General features: G+C 38.1%; 2 protein-coding genes across 3 annotated transcripts; both read right to left on the bottom strand.

Moving 5' to 3' along the window:
- Positions 1-5,687: 5,687 nt before the first annotated feature.
- LOC140871750 (uncharacterized) lies at positions 5,688-8,079 on the bottom strand. 2 transcript variants are annotated; one of them, XM_073274431.1, is made up of 3 exons: positions 7,853-8,079; positions 6,979-7,210; positions 5,688-6,248 (listed from the first exon to the last, which is right to left on the bottom strand). In XM_073274431.1, the coding sequence occupies exons 1-3, from the start codon at positions 7,975-7,977 to the stop codon at positions 5,952-5,954; spliced, it is 654 nt and encodes a 217-aa protein (XP_073130532.1). In that variant the 5' UTR covers positions 7,978-8,079; the 3' UTR covers positions 5,688-5,951. The 2 variants fall into 2 exon arrangements, with proteins under 2 accessions (XP_073130532.1, XP_073130533.1); XM_073274432.1 differs by having other exon boundaries at positions 6,979-7,198.
- Positions 8,080-8,797: 718 nt separating this feature from the next.
- LOC140872242 (ammonium transporter 2 member 5-like) lies at positions 8,798-10,566 on the bottom strand. Its single transcript, XM_073275052.1, has 3 exons — positions 9,886-10,566; positions 9,521-9,806; positions 8,798-9,407 (listed from the first exon to the last, which is right to left on the bottom strand). The coding sequence occupies exons 1-3, from the start codon at positions 10,489-10,491 to the stop codon at positions 8,866-8,868; spliced, it is 1,434 nt and encodes a 477-aa protein (XP_073131153.1). The 5' UTR covers positions 10,492-10,566; the 3' UTR covers positions 8,798-8,865.
- Between the last annotated feature and the right edge of the window lie 2,941 nt (positions 10,567-13,507).

The raw sequence follows: 13,507 nt of genomic DNA, 5'->3' as shown, positions 1-13,507 counted from the left end.
GTGAATATGTTGCTCCTTTTGAAGAATTTTGCAATGAATCTGGCATTTTTCATCAAACAACTGCTCCTTATTCACCACAATCTAATGGTGTTGCGGAAAGGAAAAACCGTACTCTTAAGGAGATTATGAATGCCATGCTAATAAGTTCTGGATTACCCCAAAACTTGTGGGGGGAAGCAATCCTTTCGGCAAATCATATTCTTAACAAAATTTCATATAAAAAGAAGAATGAAACTCCTTACGAATTGTGGAAAGGACATAAGCCCTCATACAAATACTTGAAAGTGTGGGGGTGTTTGGCGAAAGTAGAAATACCAAAGCCAAAACAAGTGAAGATTGGACCTAAGACTGTATATTGCATCTTCATTGGATATGCAAACAACAGTAGTGCATATAGATTCCTAGTGCACAAGTCAGTGATTCCTGATATACATGAAAATACCATTATTGAATCGAGGAATGCTGCATTTTTTGAGAACGTCTTTCCTTGTAAAGAAGGAAAAGAAAAGAGCTCTTCCAAAAGAATTCATGAATCTACTAATGAGGAAACTCATGAAAGTGAAGAACCAAGGCGTAGTAAGAGAGCTAAGATAGCTAAAACTTTTGGTCCTGATTTTCTTAGTTATGCAATAGAAAATGATCCAAGGACCTTAAGCGAAGCGTTATTTAGTCCTGACGCCCCGCTTTGGAAAGAGGCCATAAACAGCGAAATAGATTCCATCATGCAAAATCATACTTGGGAATTAGTAGATCTTCCACCAGGAAGCAAACCTTTAGGATGCAAATGGATCCTAAAAAGAAAATACAAAGCTGATGGATCTGTTGAAAAATACAAAGCAAGGTTAGTGGGTAAAGGATTTAGACAAAAATAAGGGTTGGATTTCTTCAATACATATTCACCTGTTACAAGAATAACGTCTATTCGAGCACTTATAGCAATTTTAGCTTTAAATAATCTCGAAATTCATCAAATGGATGTAAAGACGGTATTTTTAAATGGTGAGTTGGAAGAAGAAATATATATGGAACAACCTGAAGGTTTTATAGCTCCTGGTCAAGAAAAGAAAGTGTGCAAACTCGTTAAATCATTGTATGGGCTAAAACAAGCTCCTAAACAATGGCATGAAAAGTTTGACAAAACAATGATGTCAAATGGATTCAAGATTAACGAGTGTGATATATGTGTTTATATAAAGAGCACACCTAACTCATATGTAATTGTTTGTCTATATGTAGACGACATGCTTGTTATGGGAAGTAGCCATGATGTCATCATGACTATTAAGAAAATGTTGACAAAACATTTTGACATGAAAGATATGGGAAAAGCAGACATTATCTTAGGAATTAAGATTGAAAAAACGTCTGAAGGAATTACCCTAATACAATCTCATTATATTGAGAAAGTACTTAGGAAATTCAATGCGTATGATGTTACGCCGGTTAGATCACCCGTAGATTTAAATTTACATTTATCTAAAAATCATGGTGAACCCGTATCTCAACAGCAATATGCAAGGATTATTAGAAGTTTAATGTATATTACAAATTGTGTTCGTCCTGATATTGCTTACTCAATAAATAAATTGAGTAGATTCACAAGTAATCCTAGTCATGATCATTGGAAAGCATTGGAAAGAGTATTTAAATACTTAAAGTATTCAATGGACTATGGATTACATTATGCAACACATCCTTCTGTACTTGAAGGATATTGTGATGCAAATTGGATTTCTGACACAAAAGACTCCAAGTCCACAAGTGGATATGTGTTAACCATCGGTGGAGGAGCAGTGCCGTGGAACTCCTCTAAACAAACATGTATAGCTCGTTCAACTATGAAATCGGAATTCATAGCCTTAGACAAAGCAGGAGAAGAAGCGGAATGGCTTCGTAATTTCCTAGAAGATATTCCGTGTTGGACAAAACCAGTGCCAGCAATAATGATACATTGCGATAGTCAGTCGGCTATAGGTAGGGCACAAAGTAGTATGTATAATGGTAAGTCAAGACACATACGTCGAAGACATAATACCATTAGGCAGTTGATCTCAAATGAGGTTATCGCAGTTGAAAAGATAACTTAGCGGATCCGTTGACAAAAGGTTTAGGAAGAGATCAAGTAAACTGCTTATCAAGAGGAATGTGATTAAAACCTACAAAATTAAAGGATAATTCATAGCGGAAACCCAACCTTGTAGATTGGAGATCCCAAGATCTTGGTTCAATGGGAAAATCAAGTTATGAATGTTCGTGTGCGCTTAGAACTTCGTTCTATTCTCATTCCTAGGATAAAAGTGCAACCTGTGCAAGTAGTGATGTTAAATTTTAACAAACTTTTAATGATTCCTATATTTTTATAAGAAATAGAGTATGACAGGATACTCATATAATAGGAGGTCACCTATTTAAGTGTGAAGACGGGCCGCTTCAATGAAACACTTAAGAATCCAAGATGTTGTCCAGGGCCAAAACGGACAAAACCGTGAGAACAAATAAAGTGTGTGAAAAATTATTGTGTGAATACTGTTGTCTTGGTTTACATCAACAACTGAATAGTTCAAGACATCACGTTCACTAGGCAGCCTAGTAAATCCGATAGTATTTCACTAAGGAAGGTTCAAAGCCGCAAGCTACCTCTCTCCATGCAATAATTTTTCGTAAGAAACTCTGTTTTAGCATATGCATACATATTCGCATAAATCACATTCATGTGGGGGATTGTTGGAAAAATTGTTTGACAATTGTTGTTGGAATAAAGATGGTGAATGAGACATTGATGCTCATAGTCCCACATTGGTAAAATGTGGCAATAAATGTCTACATATATAGCCTAAATTGAGACAATGAGTTGGGGTCCCAAGGGGTACCCATGTTTGTTTAAGGGAGCAGACCTAGACTATGCTAGGTTCGAACCATTAGCCACACGCGCGCCGCCGTCCGTCCGACCGGCCGGCCGGCTCGGCACGGACCGGACATGGGCGTGGGCTGGGCTTTAACATGATATAAATTTTTTTGGACAAAAATCAATTAAATATTTTATTTTTGCTTCCGAATCAGTGCAACCATTCAGCCCGAAACAGTGCAACTTTTCACAAACGGACGCGACCTTTTGGTCCGAACCAGTGCGTCATTTCGACTGAACGGGTGCGTCTCTTCAGACCGAACCATTGCGTCTCCTCGGCCATGTGTGCAGTGAAGCGGTGCGACTGTCCGAGGCAGCCTTCCAACGTCTATAAATAGACCTCATCTGCATTCATTCCAACTCGCTCATTTCTGATTCTCTTCTTTCCTCTTGCATACTCATACTTCTGAGTTTAGAGTCTGAGTTTCTAAAACACTTTGAAGTGTTCGAAGTGCTTCGGTTTTGTAGTGCTACTAATCGAAGTTCGAGATATAGACGAGCTCAAGCTCGAGTAGTGTGCTACTCGACTTGACTCGATTACACCCCTAGGCGCAAGCTTGTTCAATATCCTCCACTTCTTTGAATACTAATGTTTGTTTACTGTTTAAGACTGATCTAGTGGTAATATTTTGCCCAATTGGTTATTGGAGATTGTATATCATGACTTTTACTCCTTCAAATTAATGAATGATTACTGTTTAAAAAAATTTAAGCACATGCAAGCTTACCAGAGTTTTATAAATTTTTGTAGTTAATGAAATTTTATTTTATATGTTGATAGCGCTATTTTTGTATTGAATCCATACACCAATATATAGTCTATATTGTTATTGAGCACAAAATTGTTTTTTGATGTAAAAAAAAAATTTGTTATTGATCACAAAAGTTCTGGTAAGACCATCTCACATATTAAAAAGAATTACTCCCCCGTCCTAATAATATAGGTTATATATATATATTTTTTGTTCCAAATATATAGACATATATCATATTTACTAATATTTTTTTATAATCATTTACTAATATACTCCTATTCACTACACTTTGAAAATTATGCAATCATTTTTTTGAATACATTAAATAGGGATAAAATAAGAAGTTTGTACGAAATTTGTTTTTTCAATTATTTTTCTTAATATGTATAAAAAAAAACTATATAATCAAAAAAGAGAGAGTAATTTTTTATTCTATATATAATTAAGTAATCCGTTTCAAAAAAAAATCTACCGAGGTATTAATTACGAACCACTTGATCGCACCGATTATAAGGTTTTTGTTAGATATTATGTATTCCGGGTTTTATAACTATTATAAATAAATTTTTTAATAATACAAGTACTAAATGATTAGTATTAATCAGTTTAATTAGCTCACGACTTGGAACGAATTTCAGGTATTGGTAAAATCTAATATCATCATCACGCAGTTGCAACAAATCCAATCATACAAGATATTTTTTTAAAGATTATTATGACGTGAGAACCAGCAACCGCTACCTTTCAGTGCGCACTGGGTAAACTCTCAAATTAACGCAATAGATTGCAAACTACACTAGTAAGGTAAACCGTACTCGACAAGTTTTATACGACAGACTATGATACCCTTTTTTGCAGTTAAATAAAATACCAACAAAAAAGAAAATTAAAAGAAACAAAAGACTCTACTAGTTCTTAATAAAACTTACAATTTACCTGTCAAAAAAAAAAAAAAACACATAGCCCTCTCATGCCCGTCATCAATTATACGTCGAGTTTTAAATTACTTTTTTTGTTTAAAAAAAAAAACTAATAAAAAATCTCACTTGGCATGCTCTCCAGACTTGGGAGGTTTTCCAAAGAACCCTGCAAGTACAATTTTTCTAACAAATTTAGGCAGTCTTGGGTGTGTGATTGGAGCGGATACACTACGGTTGTAAACGTGTGGTGCTGCCTTTAAACCACCTTGATCCACCAGAGTCGCACCGCCACCGTCACCACCGAGACTATGACAGTGCCTTAGTTCACCCAACTTCCCTTCTGTCTGCACAAATTGATAAAATCCACCTGCTAGCTCATCATCATCCCACACTAATCCTGAGGAACCTTGCCTTCTAAATGATCTTGCAGACCTACTCAAACTAGCCATCTTAACGATAATATGTTGAGGAGTTGTTGATTTCATTTGCAATATATATATTGCTGACAGGGGCCATAATACAGAGGTTTCCAAGCTAAAGAACAACAAAAGAGGCCAGAAGATGGCATCAAAGCTTTTGACCTGCTTTAGGGTAGTAGGTGCATTTCAGGAATATTGTTTTTGCATTATAATCGGTGGGGTCCAAATGCTAGAATGGTCTTGTCTTGATTCTAATAAAGTACAAAATTTAATTCTTAATTTTCTTCTATGTTAAAGATCATGGCTTGAATGTTGTTCCCCTAAAAATAGAAGCAGATATGGTCCCCAAGTTTCCAGGATGACACACGACTAGTTATTTCTATGTGTGATCGCGTAACCAAAAGCCACAAAATTTAATACCTCACAGTTATAAACTAACATAAAGATATGTGACATCAAATAATATTCGTTAGTTCGTGAGTGAATTTCTCTGATCATGGTCAGATCGAACCTCTGAAAATTCCAATAAAGGGATAGTACAAGCTTATGACACGAGTGGCAGAAGAATAAAAGGCTTGTGTTGAATTTCCTATGTCAATACCAAAGTGGACGGCCAAGTATAAAAAATTTCCCCAGGATCACACATAAATTTGTTTCTGGTATGACATACTTCCTTCCTAAATTGGCATAAAAACAATCAAGTAACAAATTTGCAAACTCGGAGAAAGTAGAAGTCAGCAACCGATACATTCAATGATAGTGATAGATAAGCTAGAAAAGGAAGAAAATAAATACTATAAAATCGTCACAAGACAAGATACTCAGTTAGCAAGCACCTGGCAAACACGACCTTGATTGGTTCGAGGCATCTTGAGGGAATCTGGGTAGCCAGATTTGACCCTTCATTAAGAGAGAGAGTATCCCACTGTTGCCTACATGTTGCATCTCTAGATCATTTCAACTTGGATTTTGAAGAGCTCTTCAGAGGCTTAACAACAGGTCGAGGTGGGGCACTTCTCACTGCCTTCTTCAAATCATATTTGACAGACAAGAAAGCACAAACCAAGGCTATTAACATTGTTGGGTACACAAATACAGCCTTTGTCGGATCCGTGCTAGCTTGCTTTCCAAGAATCCCTTCCTTAACAAGACCCCACACAATAAGAAGTGTTCCAAACATACTCATCCTTCCTGGTTTTATAACACCAACCAGTGAACCAGCAACACTGAAGTAACTTCCCGCAAGAACCTGATCCAGCGATTAGAACAATCTTTCAAGAAAAGCAAATCGCAATGGGGAAAAGGAGAAGTAAAATTTTCAATCACTGAAATGGTTGCTTTTTAGTAACCAATTTACTAGCAAAACAAGAAACAATTCAACTTCACAGAATACGAGTTGAATATTTCAAATCCCACGACCCTAAAGGAAGAGCACATTTAGAGACCACATAGTGAGGGCTCTCCTTTGAAAATTTACAACAGTAACAATATTGGTAAATTGTGAAGAATGATGTCTATGAATCTTATCTACTACATATATAATGCCTAATGTCTGATAATAATGATGAAGTGTAGGATAGAAAAGTCATTTTTGTTCCCATGGAAGCATGTTCAATTTAATATATCTCTACTATTTTATAATAGTTGAGCATGTTATAAAAATCGTTTCTTGAGTACACCATTTTTTCTTTCCCATTTTACCCCTCTTTTCTCATTTTTTTTTTCACAACTATCCAATCCCCCTACTAAATATAACTTCTCTCATAAAATCATGTTGATTGTTATTGTGCATTCATCCCACTATATATAACTTATCTCATCTAAAATATAACTTCTCTCGTAAAATCATGTTGATTGTTACTGTGCACACGCAACGCGTGTACATTATTTTACTAGGAATAGATAAAGAACTCCCAATCACATGAAGCTATGATAGAAGAAATGATAGAGATGTGGGAGAAGAGAAGCCAAAGCCAAACCTCCAATCGCTGCAGATCAGTTACTGCAGAGGCCTCTTTTATGTCAGTCAAGTTGTAGAAGTTTAGCAGATTATTCCAGCTTGGCACAGTCATGTTACTGATGAGACCATTTACGATGGCTCCAGGATAAAGAAGGCCCTTTATCACTGGAAGTGGAAAGACTTCGCTAGCCACCAACTGTGAAGATGTGACATGAAGAGGTGTCGTACACATGCCAGATCTACATTGAACCCTGAGAGTGTGTAGGAGATGGGAAAAAGAAACCAGTTACATAAAGGGCGACAAAAAGATCGTTACCGAATACCGGTGATTAAATTACACAAAAAAAATGCATCTAACTGCAAATTCACAGAGATGAAGTCATGGCAACAAATTTCAACACTAGATCAATATACAGGTATCAAGAAGACAATAAATTTAAATGAAATAGGTTTATGCTGCAATAACTCATGATTCAATCAAGCTGTACCATAAACAAAAAAGAAGTTCCAACCCGTGCAGATAATTTGCAACTAGGAAACAGAACCAAAGCATAAAATCTTAGCACAAGCAACTCACTTGAATTCAATCACATGCCTAGCATTTGTTATATTGAACCAACACTATCAGGCGCCATCCTAGCATACTGAATTATAAACGGACCAAAGGGAGAAATCCCGAGATTCCGATAAAATATAATAGATCAACAGATCAATTCACGAGGTATCTTCTTCCACCATCACATCAGCACCAATCAAACTAAAATTCCAAAGACTTTGAAACATCGGCCAAAAAAGGACGACCCTTTCCAATAAATTGGAACATAAAATTCATTATTCCAACGGGTAACTACGAATTGGGATGAATATGAAATGGAGAAGAGTGTAGTTGTGACCTGAAAAGCGGGACCTGAAGAATGATGAGGAAGAAAAATATGCGCGACGCGTGCGTAGATAGGTTATCCCACCTTCCCTTGGTCGATGGTGGCGATGCAGGCGTTGAAGTTGATGCATTCGCCATGGCCGAATTGTGAGAGCTCTGCAAGGAAAATCGACGGAGATCGTGCGCTTTTGCTCCTTAAAGGACCACGCTTTTTGTTTGCGCTTTTTGTTTTGTTTTTTGTTTTTGGTTCGGGTAAGTCATAGTCTGGAAACTGAGAAATCGTCTTAAATCGTGAACGGAGATAAATTATAAGTCATCAAATACGTCATTTGATAAGAATGAGTCGACTAAATTCATATTTAAAATAATAAGTAATATTTTTTTTACATAAAAATATTATTTTTTTAATGAATTGAATAAGATAGAATTTTTACGTAACAAAATTGAACCGTAAGAATTAAGACGATTTTATATGATTTTTTGTGTAACTCATCCACCATTTTTTGGTTTTATATGGACGTCTATCAAAATAGCAGGTCTCTTTTGAGACGGTCGCACAGATCAATATCCGCTAGATAGGTCGATCATATCTATATTTATAACGAAAAAAAATAATACTCATAGTATAAAAAGTAATAATTTTTCATAAGTCAAATCAGATATGATATTTGTATCACAAAATTGACGTGTGAGTTTCTCACATATTGACTGAGTGTTTTGTTTTATATTAAAAAAAAAAAAAGAACTCTCGTACTCATGTATAATTTTTAGGATAGATTCCAAATAAAAATTGTCTAAAGCAACTGGTTCTTTTCTTTTCTTAAAGAAATTAAACAAACATTTATTTCGTTAGTTGCAATTCCTAACACAAGGCAACGTTATTGGTACAATAAAATGTAACATTAGAGACTTGTTTTTCACGTCCATTCAAAAACATTACAAATATATATGCTAAAGACCAAAAGCACATCTTATTCGATCCCTTGGTTCATTCCAACTTTGCATGAACCTCACAACTCCCTTTCTTCAAGACATCTCAACCTGACCTTTAGCTTTAGAAGACCCGATTTCGACGTCGTTATATGCCGAAAACCGCGAATTCTCATTCCTATCCCCCTGCCCCCATATGGCATAAGCTTCTTCACCGTGAGCAGCCTCGTCCCCGATCTCCATATCCTCCTCGCTCATTCTCAGAGGCACGATAAGTCGCACCACCAAGCATATCAAGCTGGTCGTCAAGATATTAACCCCGACGACAAAGACCACGCCGACGAGTTGAAGTCCAATCTGTCTAAATCCGTGGTGGTAGTCTCCATTGTGAAGGCCATAGAACAAGCCTACATACTTGGCATACTTTGCATAGAAGAGATTGCATAGTTTTGGGTCGGCGAAGAGGCCGGTGAGTATCCCTCCCAGGCACCCCGCCACCGCGTGCGTGTGAAACACCGCCATGGTGTCGTCGACTTTCTGGAGAAGCACGGATTTCTTGTGCACCACCATCATGGTGAACCAAGGGATCGAGCCGGAGCATATCCCCATTATTATGGCCGCCCATCCATGCACCACTCCTACACCAAGAAAATGTAAAAAAAAAAAAAGGGTATATTTTTAAGTAACACCCAATTAACTATTATTCCACTCATAAAATTATAGAATACAGAGAATCAAAACACTTTGGTACCTGCAGCAGGGGTGATGCAAACCAAGCCAGTGATCATGCCTTGAACTGCACCGATGACCGACGCTTTACCGAAGAACACGATGTCGAGCATGAGCCAAGTCAGCAGACTAGTTGCAGCACATATGTGAGTGTTTATAACAGCCAAAGATGCATCAATGCTAGCTGCATAAGGGTCTCCCCCATTGAAACCTGTCCACCCCATCCACAGCAGCCCTGCCCCTGCCAGCATCAACAGGATGTTGTTTGGGGGGAATCTTTCTCTGTCTTTCGTCAGTCGAGGACCCACCTGAATAAACGTGTAACCGTGTGTGTAACCGAACTTTCAAAATCCGTCGAACCACGCGGTGAAAAAACAGAGTACTCACCCAGTATGCAGCAGTGAAACCAGCAACACCAGATGACAGATGGATAACATAACCACCCGAGTAGTCTATCATCCCAGCAACAGCCAACCAACCATCTAGCGACCAAATCGTGTACGCCCCGATCGTGTAAGAAAACGTTAGCCACAGAGGAACGAACAGCATCCAGGCGTAGAAGTTCATCCTCCCCAACACAGCACCAGCTATCAGAATCAACGTTATAGCCGCGAAAACGAACTGAAAATACACCATGGTGGCGTTGGGGAACTTCCCACTAAAAGCCTGTCCAAGCAGATAATGCTGAGACAAGGCCACATTGATCCTACCCCAGATAGGTATCATCTTGTCACCGAAGGAAAGCCGGTATCCCCAGCATACCCAACAAAGCAGAACGCAAGCGAAAGCGTATAAAGCCATGAAAGCCGAGTTTACGGCCCATTTTTTCTTGACAGCGCCACCATACAAGATTATAAGCCCCGGCACACTTTGTAGGCCTACGAGGGTAGCGGCCGTGAGCTGCCACGCGTTGTCTCCTTTGTTCATCCATGGCGGATTCGCCTCGTCGGGGATTAAGTTGGAAGGAAGAAAGGGTGCTGGAGGTGTTGACATTTTTTTGGTATATATATGTTTAATTCGATACAGGAAAAAAAGACTGGAAAAAAAATGAGGAAATATGCAGATTTGTGTTACAAAATCATTTGAATGATGGGCCGGCTATATAACGTTGATGCATTTGAATTGATTCCCACGATGAGCTGTCCCTCCGATGGTATATATTTTGTCATTTTACGTTGTGAATTTTCTTGTTACATGATACTATAATTTAATATTGTATTTGTAAATTGAAAAACAAATAATATATGTGAGTTTGCCTTGTTTTGTCTCAAAGGGCTTGGCGGGTTACACGATGTCTAAAGACATCAAACGACACCTTCGAAGAATTAACCACTCGTGCATGTGATTCAATGATATGTTAATGTATTTTCGTATATGCATGGCACATTTTTCATTTTTATTATCTTAATGGTCAATAGATCTTAATCCAATATTTGCAATTTCTTCGGTTTTACTCATTTCTCATCTGTTGCTTGCTGCTGGTGTGACACACATGCTATAAAAAAAACTATATATATCAACCTAGCTAGCTACCACACTTGCATTTGTTCTAGGACTGGAGGGGGAATTGCATACCCAATCCAAAACCCATCTTCCCTAGCATACATTCCTAACCTCCTTCTCATGAGGGCCTTCACAGTAGAGGGCAACATGCTTGTTAAAGACCTCGCGCGAAAGCTTTGTTCCTCGCACCCCAGTGAAATCGACTGAAAAACATGGTCGAAAACCCATAGTTGATCCGGAAACTCCAGTGAAAGTTGCCCTTGGCATTAAGTACTGTGTGATTGCCAAGCTCAGTGTCTCCGGATGCAGAATGGATCTGCAAGAAATTTGTGAGCGACCACTAAAACCCGGGTTTTAGTGGTTTTTTATTTTTATTTATTTTTTTGCACCATTAAAACTCACTACCGGATTTTAGTGGTCGTTCACAGATTCTCTGCACTCTAGGGTGTAGGAGATCAAAATTTTGTTATACGAGGGATATATACCTATATATATATATATATTTATTTATTGTTATTAATTAAACTTGTAAAATTCGATTTATTAATAATACATAGTATCATCGTAATTTGATAGTACATCATCCCTTGCATCTTAGAGTGCAGAAAATTTGTGTGCGACCATTAAAACCGATACCGAGTTTTAGTGGTTTTTTTTTATATTTTTGCACCACTAAAACCCACTATCGGGTTTGAATGGTCGATCACAGAGTGCAGGGGAACAAATTTTTTTATATATATATATATATGTATATATATATATATATAGTTTCTTTTAAATGCCCACTACCATGCCCACCAATGATGTGGCACTATTCTATTGGACCTATAATTTATCACATCTTTATCACATTCAATAGAATAGTGCCACATCATTGATGGACATGGTAGTGGGCATGATAGGTGGACATTTGAAAGAAACTATATATATATATATATACCTCTGCTGCCCAACAATGTCTCCCTACTTCATGTCTGACCACTAAAACTCGGTGGGGGGCTTTATTGGTGCGAAAAATCAAAATAAAAAATAATTAAAACCCACCACCGGGTTTTTAGTGATCGGGGATGAAGTGTGCAAGAATTTGTTGGGCCGCTGAAAACTTCACTATATATATATATATACATATATAAAGTATTAACCAAAAGCAAAGTTTTATATTGTATATTGTCAACTTTATCTTTGGTATAGATACTTGAGATGTATTGACCCTGCATGAAATCACCTACTAATTGGTAACTAATAGCATGCATTAAACTTAATACAGCAAAATTCTTAAACAGAGTAAAAATGTGCGGACATATAATCCATGCTTTACATAACAACTTAGTAAAACATATCCAAGCTTAAATCTGTAGTGATACAACCATATTGAAATGCTTAAAATAAATTGTCTAAAACATTTATACAGCTAAACAAATCATGCTGTATAAAATCCCCTGAAAAGCTCTGGATCCCTAATCCTGCCTCGAGCTACCGGCTCCGTCCATCCTGCGACCTGCCTCGTGGAATGGGTATCCAAGATAACAACTAGGACGTGAGCGCTAACGCCCAGTACATAAACATGAGTAAACATATGTATATGATGCATGCAACATGATGACTGGTAAAGGGTCATCTGAAAAGTCATGCTCAGTACCGGCGCCACATGAGTGCTGCCACCGCACGGATCAACTTTTGTGTGCAATCACACTCGTCTAGTACACCAGAGTAGTCAGACATACATGTCCCCACCGTCGCGGTACTCTCAGTGACAGACTATCGAGTATAGAGCTGAGCGGCTCTATAATCAGGTATAACAAGGTATAGACTCAACGTGTATGTGCACATGATATATGAATATATAAAACGGTAAAACATACATCATGCCACATAATAATGCCAAATAAATACAACATATAAACATGTATACTCGCTGGCAATCTCAGTCAATGTGTATGTACCTAACACCGAAGTCTGAACTAAGCTGGAAAAAAGACAACCCCTAGCTGTCCTAGGTCAACTCCCGACCCGACCTGTTCTCAAGCCCGACCCGACCGGACCCGACCTGGCCTCTTGGTCCGACCCCGAGCTCTTCCTTCCCGAGCAGAAATATGAAGTGAGATGGAAGTGATGTGTAAATAACCGAACTCCCAGCTCCTATTTATAGATTTTGAACTGGGACAGGTGTCACTGAAATGCACGAGACCTTGACATCTGGAAGGACACTAAGCATCTCATCACTTGAATGCTTGAAACCTCTCCTAACAGCTCGGCTTATACATGCACTGATTTTGGTTAAGACACGTGTTCATTCCCGACCTGAACACAATGTGCTCTTCCCATGACCGAACACTACCTTGGCCTTGCACTTCACTTTTTTGAACACTACTTTGGCCTTGCACTTCACTTTTCTGAACACCTCTCCTAACAGCTCGGCTTATACATGCACTGATTTTGGCATGCTTTTCCTTGACCCAGCCCCTTGTGTCCGAACCCTCCCTTGGTTCATCATGACCGACCCGAG

This window comes from Henckelia pumila, unplaced genomic scaffold (assembly GCF_033568475.1).
Source record: "Henckelia pumila isolate YLH828 unplaced genomic scaffold, ASM3356847v2 CTG_461:::fragment_3, whole genome shotgun sequence".
Taxonomy (NCBI): Eukaryota; Viridiplantae; Streptophyta; class Magnoliopsida; order Lamiales; family Gesneriaceae; genus Henckelia; species Henckelia pumila.
Note: the sequence above shows the minus strand (reverse complement) of the source record. Positions and strands in the feature narration are given on the sequence as shown.

What these genes read in the sequence shown, in the direction of transcription:
- LOC140871750 (XM_073274431.1), bottom strand. Translation starts at nt 7,977, where the DNA reads ATGGCGAATGCATCAACTTCAACGCCTGCATCGCCACCATCGACCAAG. An exon ending in CTTCAGGTCCCGCTTTTCAG is followed by an intron (nt 7,211 to 7,852) that starts GTCACAACTACA and finishes ACACACTCTCAG; the next exon opens with GGTTCAATGTAGATCTGGCA. An exon ending in CTGATCTGCAGCGATTGGAG is followed by an intron (nt 6,249 to 6,978) that starts GTTTGGCTTTGG and finishes TCGCTGGATCAG; the next exon opens with GTTCTTGCGGGAAGTTACTT.
- LOC140872242 (XM_073275052.1), bottom strand. Translation starts at nt 10,491, where the DNA reads ATGTCAACACCTCCAGCACCCTTTCTTCCTTCCAACTTAATCCCCGAC. An exon ending in GTTTCACTGCTGCATACTGG is followed by an intron (nt 9,807 to 9,885) that starts GTGAGTACTCTG and finishes ACGTTTATTCAG; the next exon opens with GTGGGTCCTCGACTGACGAA. An exon ending in TTGCATCACCCCTGCTGCAG is followed by an intron (nt 9,408 to 9,520) that starts GTACCAAAGTGT and finishes TTCTTGGTGTAG; the next exon opens with GAGTGGTGCATGGATGGGCG.